The sequence below is a fragment of the Podarcis cretensis genome (assembly GCF_951804945.1).
Source record: "Podarcis cretensis genome assembly, chromosome: 4".
NCBI lineage: Eukaryota > Metazoa > Chordata > Lepidosauria > Squamata > Lacertidae > Podarcis > Podarcis cretensis.
The window spans coordinates 27,978,656-27,992,938 of NC_137173.1; the positions used below are offsets into that span (position 1 = coordinate 27,978,656).

Genomic DNA, 14,283 nt, shown 5'->3' on the forward strand with positions numbered 1-14,283 from the left:
TTAGGAAAAGTCCACTTAAGGACCTTCTTAATTTCATTATAGATCATTTCCCAGAAAGCTTTAACCTTTGGGCAGGTCCACCAAAGGTGGTAGAAAGTGCCTTCAGTCTCATTACATTTCCAACACTTATTGTTAGGCAAATGATAAATCTTTGCTAGCTTGACTGGGGTCATGTACCACCGGTAGATCATTTTCATAATATTTTCTTTTAAAGCATTACATGCAGTAAATTTAATACCGGTGGTCCATAATTGTTCCCAGTCAGCAAACATAATATCATGACCTATATCTTGTGCCCATTTGATCATAGCTGATTTCACCGTTTCATCCTGTGTATTCCATTTTAACAGCAAGTTATACATTCTTGATAAATTCTTAGTATTGGGTTCCAACAATTCTGTTTCTAATTTTGACTTCTCTTTCTGAAATCCTATTTTCCTGTCCTGTTTAAACGTCTCATTTATCTGATAGTAATGCAACCAATCTCGAACCTTAGGTTTTAGTTTCTCATAACTCTGAAGTTTCACCCTTTCACCATCGTAATCTATGATCTCATGATATTTTGGCCATTTAGAATCCATATTAAGCTTTTTTACTTCCCTAGCTTCCATTGGTGACACCCACCTAGGGGTTTTACTTTCCAACATGTCTTTGTATCTAATCCAAACGTTGTACAATGCTTTCCTTACAATATGGTTTTTAAAACTTTTATACACCTTTACCTTGTCATACCATAAATATGCGTGCCAACCAAAACTGTTGTCATACCCTTCCAGATCCAAAATGTCAGTATTCTCAAGAAGTAGCCAGTGTTTCAACCAGCAGAAAGCTGCTGATTCATAATAAAGTCTTAAGTCCGGCAGGGCAAACCCCCCTCTATCCTTTGCATCAGTTAAAATCTTAAATTTAATTCTGGGCTTTTTGCCCTGCCAGACAAATTTTGATATGTCTTTCTGCCACTTCTTGAAACAGTCCATCTTGTCCACAATCTGCAACGTCTGGAATAAAAACAGCATTCTAGGCAATACATTCATCTTAATAGTAGCGATTCGGCCTAACAAGGAAAGTTTCAGCCTTGACCATATTTCCAGATCCTTTTTAACTTCTGACCAACATTTTTCATAATTATCCTTAAATAAGTTCACATTCTTGGATGTTAAGTTTACCCCCAGGTATTTTACCCTTTTTGTAATTTCCAAACCTGTTTCATTCTGAAAACTCTCTCTTTCTTCCATTGTTAAATTTTTTTCCAACACTTTCGTTTTTTGTCTATTCAATTTAAAACCTGCTACTCGACCAAATGTTTCAATTAGTTCTAATACTCTTTTAGTACTAGTGTCTGGCTGTTGCAAAGTCAATACTAGGTCATCTGCAAATGCTCTTAATTTATAATGTCTAACTCCGACCTGAACTCCTTTAACCAACTGGTCCTTTCTAATCATGTTTAACAAAACCTCCAGGACCGATATAAAAAGCAAAGGGGATATTGGGCAGCCCTGTCGTGTACCTTTTTCTATAGGTATTTCTTCTGTTACCACATTATTTACAATTAATTTGGCCTTTTGTTGAGAGTATATTGCACCTATACCGTTTTCAAAACCTTGTCCTACCCCCATCCCTTGGAGATTCTTTTTCATAAAAGTCCAACAAATGTTGTCAAAGGCTTTCTCCGCGTCCACAAAAATCAAAACTGCTTTCCTATTAATGTCAACGTCCAGCAGCTCCAAAATGTCTATAATGTTCCTCACATTGTCTGACATATGTCTACCTGGGAGAAAGCCTGTTTGGTCCTTATGAATCTCATCTGCCAACACTCTTTTCAGTCTTTTTGCCAAAATGTCTGCAAAAATTTTATAATCCACATTGAGTAAAGATATAGGGCGGTAGTTTTTAACTTGGTTCTTCTCAGTCTCTATTTTCGGTATAAGTGAGATGAAAGCCTCTTTCCACGATTCAGGTGCCTTTTTCCCCTTCAAAATTTCATTGCAAACTTCCTTCAATGGTTGTATCAGCCATTCTTTCAGCATTTTGTAGTATTTGGCCGTCAGGCCATCTGGTCCTGGTGATTTTCCCAATTTCATATTTTGAATGGCACCCTCTATTTCTTGTTCTGTTATTTCCTCGTTTAAGATCCTTTTACTTTGTTCTGAGATTTTTGGTAAGCCGTATTTTCTAATGAATTCTTCTATTTCTTGCTCGTTGGTTGGCCCTTGTGCATACAATTTCTTAAAAAAGCTTTGAAAACAATTGTTAATCTCGTTGGGTTTGTGGATAATCTTTCCATCCATTTCTAAACTTGTTACCGTATTCATTTTCTGCCTTTTTTTCAATTGCCATGACAGAAGTTTCCCACATTTATCCGCTGATTCAAAAGTTTTTTGTCTCATTTGCTTTATCTTCCATTCTATTTGTTGGTTCATGAGTTCCATGTATTGCATCTGATGAAACTTTATTTCTCTCAAAATCTCATGAGACTTTGGTTTGGACCTCAACTTCTTCTCTCCTTCTTTTATTTTTTCTAGAATTTTTTCCTTCTTTTCATTTTGTTGCTTCCTCTTAATAGAATTTTGTTGAATTAGGAAACCTCGCATCACGGCTTTGCTTGCGTCCCAAACTATTCTTTTTTCCACATCTGTTTTCTTGTTGATCTCAAAGTAATCTTTTAATGTTTTAAGGGCCTTCTTATGGATCTCTTCGTCCTTGAATAGGGTGTCATTCATTCTCCATCTAAAGGAACCAGTTGTTGTTAGTTTCATCTCCATCTTGACCGCATTATGGTCGGAGCACGTTTTTGGGCAGATTTCTACTTTTTTTGTTCTTGACGCCAGACTGCTAGAAATCCAAATTTGGTCTATTCTTGTCCATGTCATTTTTGCTTCTGAGAAGAAAGTTCCCTCTCTCTCTAAAGGATTCTTAGTTCTCCAAATGTCAATCAAGTCCATTGTTTCAGTCATTTCAAAAAAGATCTTTGGTAGTCTCCCTTCTTTCGAGATCACTTGTCTCTGTGCTTTGTCCATGTTTGTTGAGACAACTCCGTTCATATCTCCCATCATTAGGATTTTATAATCTAAAAAGTCAACTAATGTCTCATGCAACTTCCTAAAAAATTCAGCCTTCCCTTCATTTGGGGCATAAACTCCCACAATTAATATCTTTTCTCCTTGAATTTGTATTTCAATTGCCAGGTATCTTCCTTGTTCATCTTTAAATATTAATTTTGGAGCCAACTTTTCCTTTACATAGATCACCACACCTCTTTTCTTTACTTTGTCTGATGAGATGAATTCTTGACCGAGTCTCTTATTTATTAATAATTTCCTGTGTATCCTGGCAATATGGGTTTCTTGCAAACATATTATGTCTAATTGTTCTTTCTTCAAAATGTGAAAAACCTGTCTTCTTTTCCGAGGAAGGTTCAAACCATTACAGTTCCAACTAAGGAGTTGCAGAGACATTTTGTATTTAGGTAGCTGTTCCTCCAACTGCTCCAAGCTTCTGCTCTTCCTCCGATGGTGGTAGTGAAAGTCCAAATGACAAATTTGCTATATCGGGTGGTTCCCTCTCCTCCACGGTTCCTTTCTGCAGATCCTCCAGATACTTCTCTAGAAATAGTTCTTTGTCCTGAATTGTTTTTATTTTAATCTTCCTTCCATTAAAGTTAAAGGACAATCCTTGTGGAAATTCCCATCTGAATGGTATAGTGTTTTTCTTCAGCAGGTCTACTAAACTCTTGTAATATGTTCTCACCTCTAAAATGTATTTAGGAATGTCCTTAAAAATCTGTATCTGACAATTTTGGATCACCAATGCCTTTTGATAGTGCAAATTCAATATTCTATCTCTTTCTTCTTTTGATCTCAATGTAATTAAGCAGTCCCTTGGTTTTTTGTCCTGCCTTCTACCCAGTCGAAAGGCTGATATTATCTCAAGTTCCTCATCTTCCTCCCATTCCTCCCGCCAAAAAGTTATGATGTTCTCTGTGAGAAATTTCACAAGGTTGTCCCCTTCCCCTTCAGGCACCAATCTAAATTTTAAATTCTTCTCTTTACGTTGAAGTTCCAGTAAGGAGAGGGCTGCATCATGCTCATTCACTTTTTTAATAATAGGCCCAAATTTTTCCCTTGTCTCTTCAGCCGTTATTTTTGCACTTTCTGCAATCTTTCGTGTTTCTGAACTTTCCTGAATTAATCTATTTATAGAATCTGTGTTCGATGCAACACTAGCCGTATTCACATCCAACCTTGTTGTCAACTCTGTTAATTTTTTAGAATTCTCTGTCGAAAGTTTTGTCAATGCTTCCAGGGATTGATTTATTTTAAGTAGAGCCTGAGTCATAGGATCCATAGAAGCTGGTGTTTTTTCCTGCACAGCTGCAGTTCCTGATATAGAGGCCCTTTTCTTGTGAGATTGTTTTGCTTTCTGCCTTGTTACTATCTCTTCTGTAGGGGCACTCATATCCTCAAGGTCGTTTTCACAGAGTTGATTCCCAAGTGGAAAATCCCACTGTTACTTTTTCAAGTGCAACAGTTTCAGATAGAGCCCTCTAGAGGGAGCATTCAATTGTATCCAAATGGCAGAGATGAAGAAAACAAAGAAGCAAGGGAGTATAACAGTAGCCAAAAGTTTCCAATGTCCAAATTGTAATGTCTCTATTTTTCTATGTGACCAAAATGCAGCAAAGTACATCTAAGGTCCGATAACTTTTTTGCAAACAAGTCCCCACTTCTCAAAGTTTGACAGTCCACATCCCGGTGTCTTGTTTGGGCAGCCCGACCCCAGGGGATTTGGCAATGGAAGGTCTTAATTTTCCATTAATTTTCCAGCAGATTAACAACGTTCCAATCCCTTCCCCCCTTCTCCTGCCAATCTGGGGGGAGGTTTTAAGTCCGATGTCAGTTTGACAGCTTAAAAAAATTAGAAAGGTTCCCTTTAAGTGCAGCTTGATTTTCGTTGCTTTATTCCTTCTGCAGTTCCGGGGAGGCAGACTTCCTTAATTTTTGCCTTTCCCGTTTTCAGCCAATTTTTTTTTTTTTTAAAGTCCCGTTACTTTTCCAATCTTACTCACGGGTGTTGTGGTCAAATTCCAATTGCAGGAAGGAATCGGCGCTCTCCGCTCATGGCGACGCGGCTTCACTCCGCTAGCTGGGTGACGACTCTCAGCACCGCGCTTACCCCGATGCCGCTCAGAAGCCTTTAAAAAGGCTCCCTCACAGTACCGGGGGGCGCAAAGGGTGCCCACCGAATCTCCTTTGTTCACAGGCTCCGCGCCTGTGATTTTAGGGGTCCCCCGCTTGCCGTAGCGGGTAAGACCCGAACTAACGGAGCAGTCCTGCCTCGGAGCTCGAGGCTCGGACCGCCATTAAGCGCTGGCGCCGACCGGAAGTCCAGCGCAAAATTTTTCTATGCAATTTTATATAGCGGTTTTTCCCTTTTTTCTATGATTTATGACTTTTTATAGTGTTTCCCCCCCTGTGTGCAGATCCACTCTAAAACTAGCACTGGATAAACTGGACAATTTCAGTTTTTGCCTGGTTCTCTTTTTTCCAGCCTTTAAGTTCAGTTCTCCCCATTTCCTATCAGTTTGCATTAAAAAAAAAAAAAAAAGTATGCATGAAAATTCAAATGTCTTTTGAATGCATTTCATTTAATATATGCATTTCTGTATGGAATTTTCTCTATAATATACACACATTTTTGCAAACAATTGCCTGTAACATAAAGCTTTTTAAACTTTATTTTCACTAATATCATCATTTTTTATGAGCACTTTCCCATTTGCATTGCAAAATCAGGAGACTTGCAAACTAGGAAGTATGCCTGTATTTTAGTTTGCACATCTGTTCGGGAAGTGCAAAATGATTTCTCTCACATCCCTAGTAGAGACCAAATGACTACTGTTGGTTTTTCTGTGAAGGAGGGCCCAATAAGGGGGATATTCTGTAGTTTACTATTTTCTGTGAATGTGCATGAGCTGCTGAGCTTCAGCAAATTCCTAGCGTATATTATGAGCTCAATATAACCCAGAAGTCCTGTACATTCTAAGGGGTAAAAGTTGGTCTGCTAAAAGTTTCTACCTTATCTTTTATGAAGACTTGTTCTCAATGGGGGGGGGGAATGGATATATAGCAGCAATATTGACATTTGAGGCTTTGTGGTTGACCACAGTTCAGTCTTATGTGGTGCCAGTTTGCAGGGCTTGAACTGCCCATTGATTGATACATGAAATACAGCTCCGAAGCGACAAGCACAAAGGACAACCAGCACTGTTTTTTTCACTCCCTCTCTCCCAGAACCGGGGACACAAAGAAGATATTTTGTGCATTGCTCAGTGCCCACCTACTCTCCTTGCAACCTCAAGTTATGATGGTGAAATTATTGTTTGGAATATGATCTCTGGTCACATATGTCATAAATTCCACACTTCGGTTGCCGCTGCCTCTGTTAGTACCAAACGTAAGTTTCACTTGTCTAAAAAAGATACTGCAGAAAACAGATTCACCCTTTATCCAGGACTACTATGTCTGAATGAATCATTCTGTATGAATCATTGCCTGTGGAACTGAATAGACATGAAAAACATGGAAGTTGAAAGGTGAAGCCCATCCCAAGTTGTTTTATTGGCTAACAGGCCTGTTATGGTTGAGAGAGACACCATTTTCTACCCCACAAGGATGTGACGTAGCCAGCTCAATATAATGACAGTTGCTGTTTTTTACAACTTTCCACATCAGCTCCCAATTTGCGGATGGGTGGGCAGGAAGTGACCCTGCATCTTCAGTTAAGGTCTGAAGTCTCTAATATAGTACTAGTCCCACACACACCCCTCCCTTGCAAATAGTATTGTGATTGTGAGCAGATGTCTTGGTATACAGCTCTTATTATCTTGAAATAAGGACTTTTAAACAACCATCCCTGTCCCATTTGTCATGCATATGTTATTTGAGTTGCTATAGTACAAACAACTGTTTGGTCTGTGGCAACTCTGCATGCATTCATAGGGTCAGGTTGAAAGCCATAAGGAAATAAACACTGCTACATTTCGGTGACCCCCCTGGAGCAGATTTTGGGGGCATGCAAGGAGAGAAAGGGCAACTCCAGTTGTGTGAATGAAATGCAACTTGCATATTGTCAGATGCAACACTTAGATTATTATTTTTTTAGATTACTTTTAGTTTTTAGTCAGTTGGCAGACTGAAAGCCTGACAAAACAGCCAGGTATTTACAGTGATACCTCGGGTTACATACGCTTCTTGTTACAGACTCCGCTAACCCACAAATATTACCTCGGGTTAAGAACTTTGCTTCAGGATGAGAACAGAAACCGTGCTCTGGCGGCACGGCGGCAGCAGGAGGCCCCATTAGCTAAAGTGGTGCTTCAGGTTAAGAACAGTTTCAGATTAAGAACAGGCCTCCAGAATGAATTTAGTTCTTAACCTGAGGTACCACTGTACATTGCATTAGAAAGCTAACTGTGAGGGAGTGAGGCAGGCCTCCCTTGGAAGGGAATTCCAAAGTCTCGGCATGGCAACAGAGGAGGCCCAATCCCCCATCCTAGTTAACTGAAGTGAGACAAAGAGTTTTTATTCTTTGATTTGGCACTTAATAAATTTATACCATACAGACACAAAAATCTAGCAAGTCTTATACAGTGGTACCTTGGGTTACATAAGCTTCAGGTTACATACGCTTCAGGTTACAGACTCCGCTAACCCAGAAATAGTACCTCAGCTTAAGAACTTTGCTTCAGGATGAGAACAGAAATTGTTCTCTAGCGGCGCAGCGGTAGCAGGAGGCCCCAGGAGTTTCAGGTTAAGAACAGACCTCTAGAACGAATTAAGTACTTAACCCGAGGTACCACTGTATACATTTCAGAGTTCAACCTAGCAAAACACCTTTTATCTACTCAATAGTAAGAGGGGGTTTGGAATGAAGCATCTGAAATCCACGGGAGTGGAAATGTAAATGTAAACATCAGGAAAGTTAATGGCAGGAGTGCTTGCATGCAAATTGTGCCTTTTGACTGTAGCTTAATGAAAGTATTTGAATATTTAATGCTGTTTCCTTTAAAGGAGCAAGTCTTCTCTTTTTGCCCTCCCCAGCTGTCGATACAAGTGTTAGCCGCATAATCTTTCTAAAGACCCGGGCGGTGAAATTTGAATCGGCTGCAGCCTCGCTTGTTTCCAATGGGCCACAAGGTAAGATGGGTGAAATGTGGCTGGTGTTGTAAAAGGTAAAGGTAAAGGTACCCCTGCCTGTACGGGCCAGTCTTGCCAGACTCTAGGGTTGTGCACTCATATCACTCTATAGGCCGGGAGCCAGCACTGTCCGCAGACACTTCCGGGTCACGTGGCCAGCGTGACAAGCTGCATCTGGTGAGCCAGCGCAGCACACGGAAACGCCGTTTACCTTCCCGCTAGTAAGTGGTCCCTACTTATCTACTTGCACCCGGGGGTGCTTTTGAACTGCTAGGTTGGCAGGCGCTGGGACCGAGCAACGGGAGCGCACCCCGCCGTGGGGATTCGAACCACCGACCTGATGATTGGCAAGTCCTAGGCGCTGAGGTTTTACCCACAGCGCCACCCGCGTCCCTGTACAACCCGCTGGTGTTGTAGCCTACCAAAACTCAAGGCAACCAAACTAACCTAGTCATTCAAAATCATCAAGGGGTTGGAGCAACTCCCCTATGGGGAAAGGGCTTGTGCAGCCTCCTGTACAAGTGGAAGCATATAGAACAGGGGTGGGGGTCCTTTGGCCCTCCAGATGTGGCTCAACTGCTACTCCTGTCAGCCCCAGCGAGCATGGCCCATGGCCAGGGACGATGGGAGCTTTGGTTCAGCGACATCCGCAGGGCCAAAGGTTTGTCTGTCAACAACACTGCAGAAGCCCTTGCACATGCCTTTGCAGAGCAGGAAGTAATTGCCATGCTGATTTCTAAGGTAACAAAGTTGCGCATGCTGCTAGGATCATGAAGGAGGGGTACCTGCAAGAGATAAGAGGCCTGAGGCTTAGGGACAGTGGAGCAGGGGCCATGGAGGACATAAGGTCTGGGCCTTGGCATCCTGCGCCTTTTAAACATTGTATAGGAGTGTGATCTACCAACTGTATTTTGTCATTACTGTTGTACTATCATGGAGTGCTGAATTTCAGGCATCGATTTCATTTACTACATTCTCCTGGTTTAGTTCTAATGCAACCAAGACGGACAGACTGGATTTCCTTCATTGTTATTTCCAGTTGGTGTAAATTGTTGGTCTCAAAAATTCACCAGAGATTCTCCCTGTGTCCCATAATCCAGTGGTCTCTCATTTGGAGAGCTGTTATGTAGGACCGCTTGTAATCATCATTACAAATCCCGCTGGTTACATGATGATTACTCAAATGTTAAGAGCCACTTCAAGCCACACGTTCAGTTATGTGAACTGGCCTTCAGACATTTCTGCTCTCATGAATGCTTTGTTGCCACAAAAGTATGCTTCTGCTTTGATACTGGCTTGGTACTGGTTTGTCCCCTGTTGTTACAAATTTTTCAGGCCATCTGTATTTCTGGAGCCTGCGCACTGGAGATCCACTTATAGCAACTTTTGCACCTGTAAGTTTCGCGGATGGAAAGTTGCCGAAATGTTTGCTGGGGTGGGGGTTCTGTGTTTAATTGCAGCAAAGGCTTAACATTCTCTGTTTGAATGTACTGTGAGCTGAAATGTTTGTGTGATATATGTAGCCCAAAGCCACAACCATGTTAGTTAATCACATATGACCCCATGTACAAATTGCAATTAACACCTGCTTCCCAGGTGGTGTAAATCAGGGGCAGTGATTTGGCAGCCCATGGGCTAGGTGTAACTCAAGGCTGGCTTGCTGCAATGCACTTTATGTGGGGCTGCCCTTGGGTGGCACAATTGTGGTGACTGTGGTTGATGGGAGTTGTAGTCCAAAACATCTGGAGGGTGCAAGGTTGGGGAAAGCTGTGCTAGATGATGACAACTTCAGGACACCTTGATTGTTCTGGCATGGAGATTGAAGTTTTCCTCCCATTAGAATAGAGAAGTTATGTAACTGTGTTAACTAACAACGTGGTTTGCATCAATGTGTGATCCAGTCAAGAGGGAAATCCTTGATTACCAGCATTGCCGCGACTGCTGATGATTCATATTTGTATGCTGCCGATGAGGATGGATACGTGTATGTCCATGACATCAAAGATTATGCTCTTCAGGATCCAGAACAAGAAGCCCCAAAGTGTATGTCTACATGTACATTTTACTTACAGTAGAGATGTTTAGCATCTTTGCTTTTGGGTTATAGATTGGAAAAGCCAAACAGGATGTTGATGTTTGTGACTGTACCGTGGGAGCAAAGGGACAGTCTATTCACTGTACTGAGCACCGGATGTTAGCTCAGAGTGTCACCTGACATGTACTGGAAGTACAGGGGTGGAGTTTCTCTCTCTGCTGTTGGTGTTTGGAGAGTACAGACGTGTTTCTCTGTACTGCTGCATAGACAGAAATAAAGGCATGTAAATACATTTCTGTCTGTCTCTTTCCCCCTCCTGGGGAAGATAGGGAGGAGGGAAGAGTGGTGTGTTCTTCTCACGTTTGAGGAGGATCGCCGATAGAGACCCCGCCTGTCTCCTGCCGGGAGTCGCAGACAGGGAGGTCAATAAGTAATTTGAGCCGGGTGCCTGGAGAATGGCACATTCCTCTGACTAGGCTTGAAGATTACAACACATTTTACTTAAAGTAGAGATGTTTAGCATCTTTGCTTTTGGGTTATAGATTGACAGCACAAATGCACATGTGTACTTAAAAGCAAGTCCAGTTGGACTCAGTGAGTTGCAATATCATTTAAGGTAAAGGGACCCCTGACCATTAGGTCCAGTCATGACCGACTCTGGGGTTGCGGCGCTCATCTTGCTTTATTGGCCAAGGGAGCCGGCGTACAGCTTTCGGGTCATGTGGCCAGCATGACTAAGCTGCTTCTGGCAAACCAGAGCAGCGCATGGAAACGCCGTTTACCTTCCTGCCGGAGCGGTACCTATTTATCTACTTGCACTTTGACGTGCTTTCGTACTGCTAGGTTGGCAGAAGCAGGGACCGAACAACAGGAGCTCACTCCGTCGCGGGGATTCGAACCGCCGACCTTCTGATCGGCAAGTCCTAGGCTCTGTGGTTTAACCCACAGCGCCACCTGTGTCCCTGCAATATCATTTACCTGGGAATTAATCCAATTGAAATCAATGGTGTTTACTTCTGAGTAGACATGTATAGGATTGCCCTTCATGTGACTTCAAACACACCTTACTGTTTTTGTATGTTAGTACATACTGTAATGTATGTTTTATCCATGAACTGAGGCTGGATCTAGAGACATCAAAAAAGTGTTTCAGAAAAACATGTTGTGAACTTCATAAAGGGAAAACACGTTGCCGAAGGACAGGACTCCACAGCTCCATCTGGTGACATGGTGTTATAATGCACATAAAACTCTTTTTCTTTACTAATGTAGCTGAGTCCTATGTTCTGTTCCTTTCTGTTGCCACAGATGTGAACCACTGGAGAGCTCATTTGAATCTGGTTCCATCGTAAGTATTGGCTTAACCTTTAACAAAAATAAGTTGTGCACATGGGTTTCTAACTGGTTGTCATTTCTGGCTTGACAAATAGGCTAGAAGTTATAGATGAAGAGAACATCCTGCTATCCTGTTCAACTGACCGTACTGTTCGGTTGTGGAGCCTGGATGGAGAATACATTGGTAAATGGCACATGCACAAAACACAAGGACCATATTACTCATTTAAGAGGAACTGACAGCTTTGTGTAGGAATGCAACCTAACATAGACGGTTGACACATTAACATTTACTAGGACTCCAGTGAGCACCCACTGCTGGTGTTTAAAGCTGTGCACATGCAAATCTAGCTGCATCTGCCCTGTAGTTTATTGAGAAATACTGCTGTTTGATATGTTTTCTCCTCGAACCAGCTTCTGTCTGATTTGAAAACTTAAGCCATATGTCCGTTGCAATTAAGCCAAGGTGTGTACATTTGAGACAGTAATAATAACAATAACAATAACAATAACAATAATTTATTATCTATATCCTGCCCATCTGGCTGGGTTTCCACAGCCACTCTGGGCGGCTTCCAACTGAATATTAAAAATAATACAGCATCAGGCATTAAAAAGTTCCCATGACAGGACATGCACAGGTGACAGCTTCCTGAATTAGAGTTTGGAAGGGATGCAGCTGCATCTCTGTGTGTGCATCACCGGAGAAGACCAAAGAGCTTGCAATAAAAGAGAAATGGAAGCTACTGCTATTTGACCAACATCCTGTTTAAGAAATACAATGGCCCTGGGTTCATAAGTAATATTTCTTTTTAGAAATGCTCTCTGCAGCCTCAAGTTACTGAAGGAGCTACTTCCATCACATGCTGTTTCTTCAGTTACACTTGTTTAGGGGTTCCTTTCCTTTCTCTCCCCATAGGAACCTTTGGCCAAGCAGAACCTTGGGAAATTTGTACCCCATCCTCCTGGAAACATCCCATGGTTCCTTATGAAATCCTGATCGATCCTCAAAGTATGCCCATTCACCCTGTGCTAGAAGGCAAGCCCTCCGATTTGCAGCTCACAGAGCAAGAGAAGATAACTCAGGATCCTGCCACACCTCAGGTTCGTAAGTCAACTGCAGTGGCGCAGTTAATAGGGGGAGGCCATGAGCTACATCCTGCCCCCACCAGTTTCTTAGGTATGCCTTTGTCTGTGTTATGAAAGCACCGCTAGTCAATGCAAAATGAGCAAGATGAATCATTTTATTTTCCTGCATCTCCAGCAATTGTTTCTGTTAAGGTCCTGCTTTTTTCCTTTAAAGGGAGCAATCCTATGCTCCTTGGGATGGTTCTCTGGGCCCAGAGGATTTTGCAGATTTCCCTTTCTGGTGGCAGAGAGAGTGAGAGCGAGCAAAGAATTCTGGGAGCATATAAGGTACAGTAAGATTAGCACAAAGAACTCCTAAAGCAGCCACAAGCACACCTTGCCATTCAGTAGATGCTAAATGCACCTCTCTGGCCTATTAAAATTAATATGTAAATCCAGGAGGGAGGAAAAACCTGTTAACTGTGTACCATGCTGAAAGAGCAACTTAAAAGGCAGATTTTGGCAATGAAACCTTGAGCAAAAGGAGAATGATTTAACAGCGTGCAAAGTACAGAATGGAAATGGCTGCCATCTGATTGGGTACCAGCCTTATGCCATCTGTTTCAGTATGGATTCTCCAACATAGCAGCTCCCAAAACTTCCATAGCGGAAGATTCAAGAGCAGCAGCATCACCGGCTGCTATTGCTATTCTAACAGCAGTTAAGGTGTATGAATAATGCAGTGGCTGTTCTTCTGCTTTTGGCAGGAAGCAGTCTCTAATCCCCGGCTCTCCCCGGCTCCAGTTACCAGCGAGGAAATCCAAGATGAAATTAGCAAGCGTCTTTATGCAAACACTTCAAGCAGGAGGTAAGCAGGAAGCCCAGGCTGGCAAGTAAATTGACGGCATTTCCAAAGCGTTTTCTCTTCCCACCTGCAACTTCCTTTCCCCACCCCCTAGGTTGAAGCATGAGCGATCCAAGCTTTTAAACAGACGGGTTAGCCATGGGGGACCCAACACTTACCGCACAATCAACTATTATGAAATTGACAGTTTCCCGGGAAATGGTCGGAAGCCTGATTTGTCTGTTCTTGGTACAGACATTTTCAGTGCTAATTACAAAGGAGCAGCTGAGTAGCAAGAAACTGAGCCCAAGTCACTGGAACCAAGGCATGCTTAAAAGTCCTGGGGTAATTTCTTCTGTTGGACTATTCCCCACCCTTCAGCTAAACTTGCAAAGAATTTTCCTGACCACAATCCTCCTCTTTAAAGCTAACAGTGTTGCTGTTCTGTTGTCTCATCTCATGGATCTCATCTCATCTCTGCTCAAATGGACGACAAAAACATTGATAGCCCGTATGGCGCAAACTAGAGTTTAGCACGTATGTTTCACTTTTCTTTTTACCGTGAGAGACTTAAAGGCACATGCTTAATTCTTCCACTGAAAACTGTTGGCTTTGGGTCTAGGTTCAAGTCATAATTTGAGTAGATGCATGGAAAATCAGTGAGACTTAAGTTAGACATGGCTAATTTACACTCTAGTGGTTTCCTACTTGAACTGGAAGCTACATCCAGTCCACTGAGCCGTAAATGTTTAATTTTTTATTCAGAAAGTATTTATGTGCTACTAACAGTTAGTTTCCGAGACCAA

At 42.1% G+C, this 14,283-nt stretch overlaps 1 protein-coding gene across 1 annotated transcript in view; it reads left to right on the forward strand.

The window, feature by feature from the left end:
• Positions 1-14,237, forward strand: part of LOC307214655 (cilia- and flagella-associated protein 337-like) — a 36,897-nt gene extending 22,660 nt beyond the window's left edge. The window contains exons 22-30 of the mRNA XM_079973422.1: positions 6,291-6,453; positions 8,100-8,195; positions 9,531-9,589; positions 10,097-10,238; positions 11,539-11,578; positions 11,661-11,749; positions 12,485-12,669; positions 13,401-13,501; positions 13,593-14,237. Coding sequence (XP_079829548.1) covers positions 6,291-6,453; positions 8,100-8,195; positions 9,531-9,589; positions 10,097-10,238; positions 11,539-11,578; positions 11,661-11,749; positions 12,485-12,669; positions 13,401-13,501; positions 13,593-13,770 — 1,053 coding nt within the window. The 3' untranslated portion in view covers positions 13,771-14,237. The remainder of the gene's footprint in view (positions 1-6,290; positions 6,454-8,099; positions 8,196-9,530; positions 9,590-10,096; positions 10,239-11,538; positions 11,579-11,660; positions 11,750-12,484; positions 12,670-13,400; positions 13,502-13,592) is intronic.
• Positions 14,238-14,283: the final 46 nt, after the last annotated feature.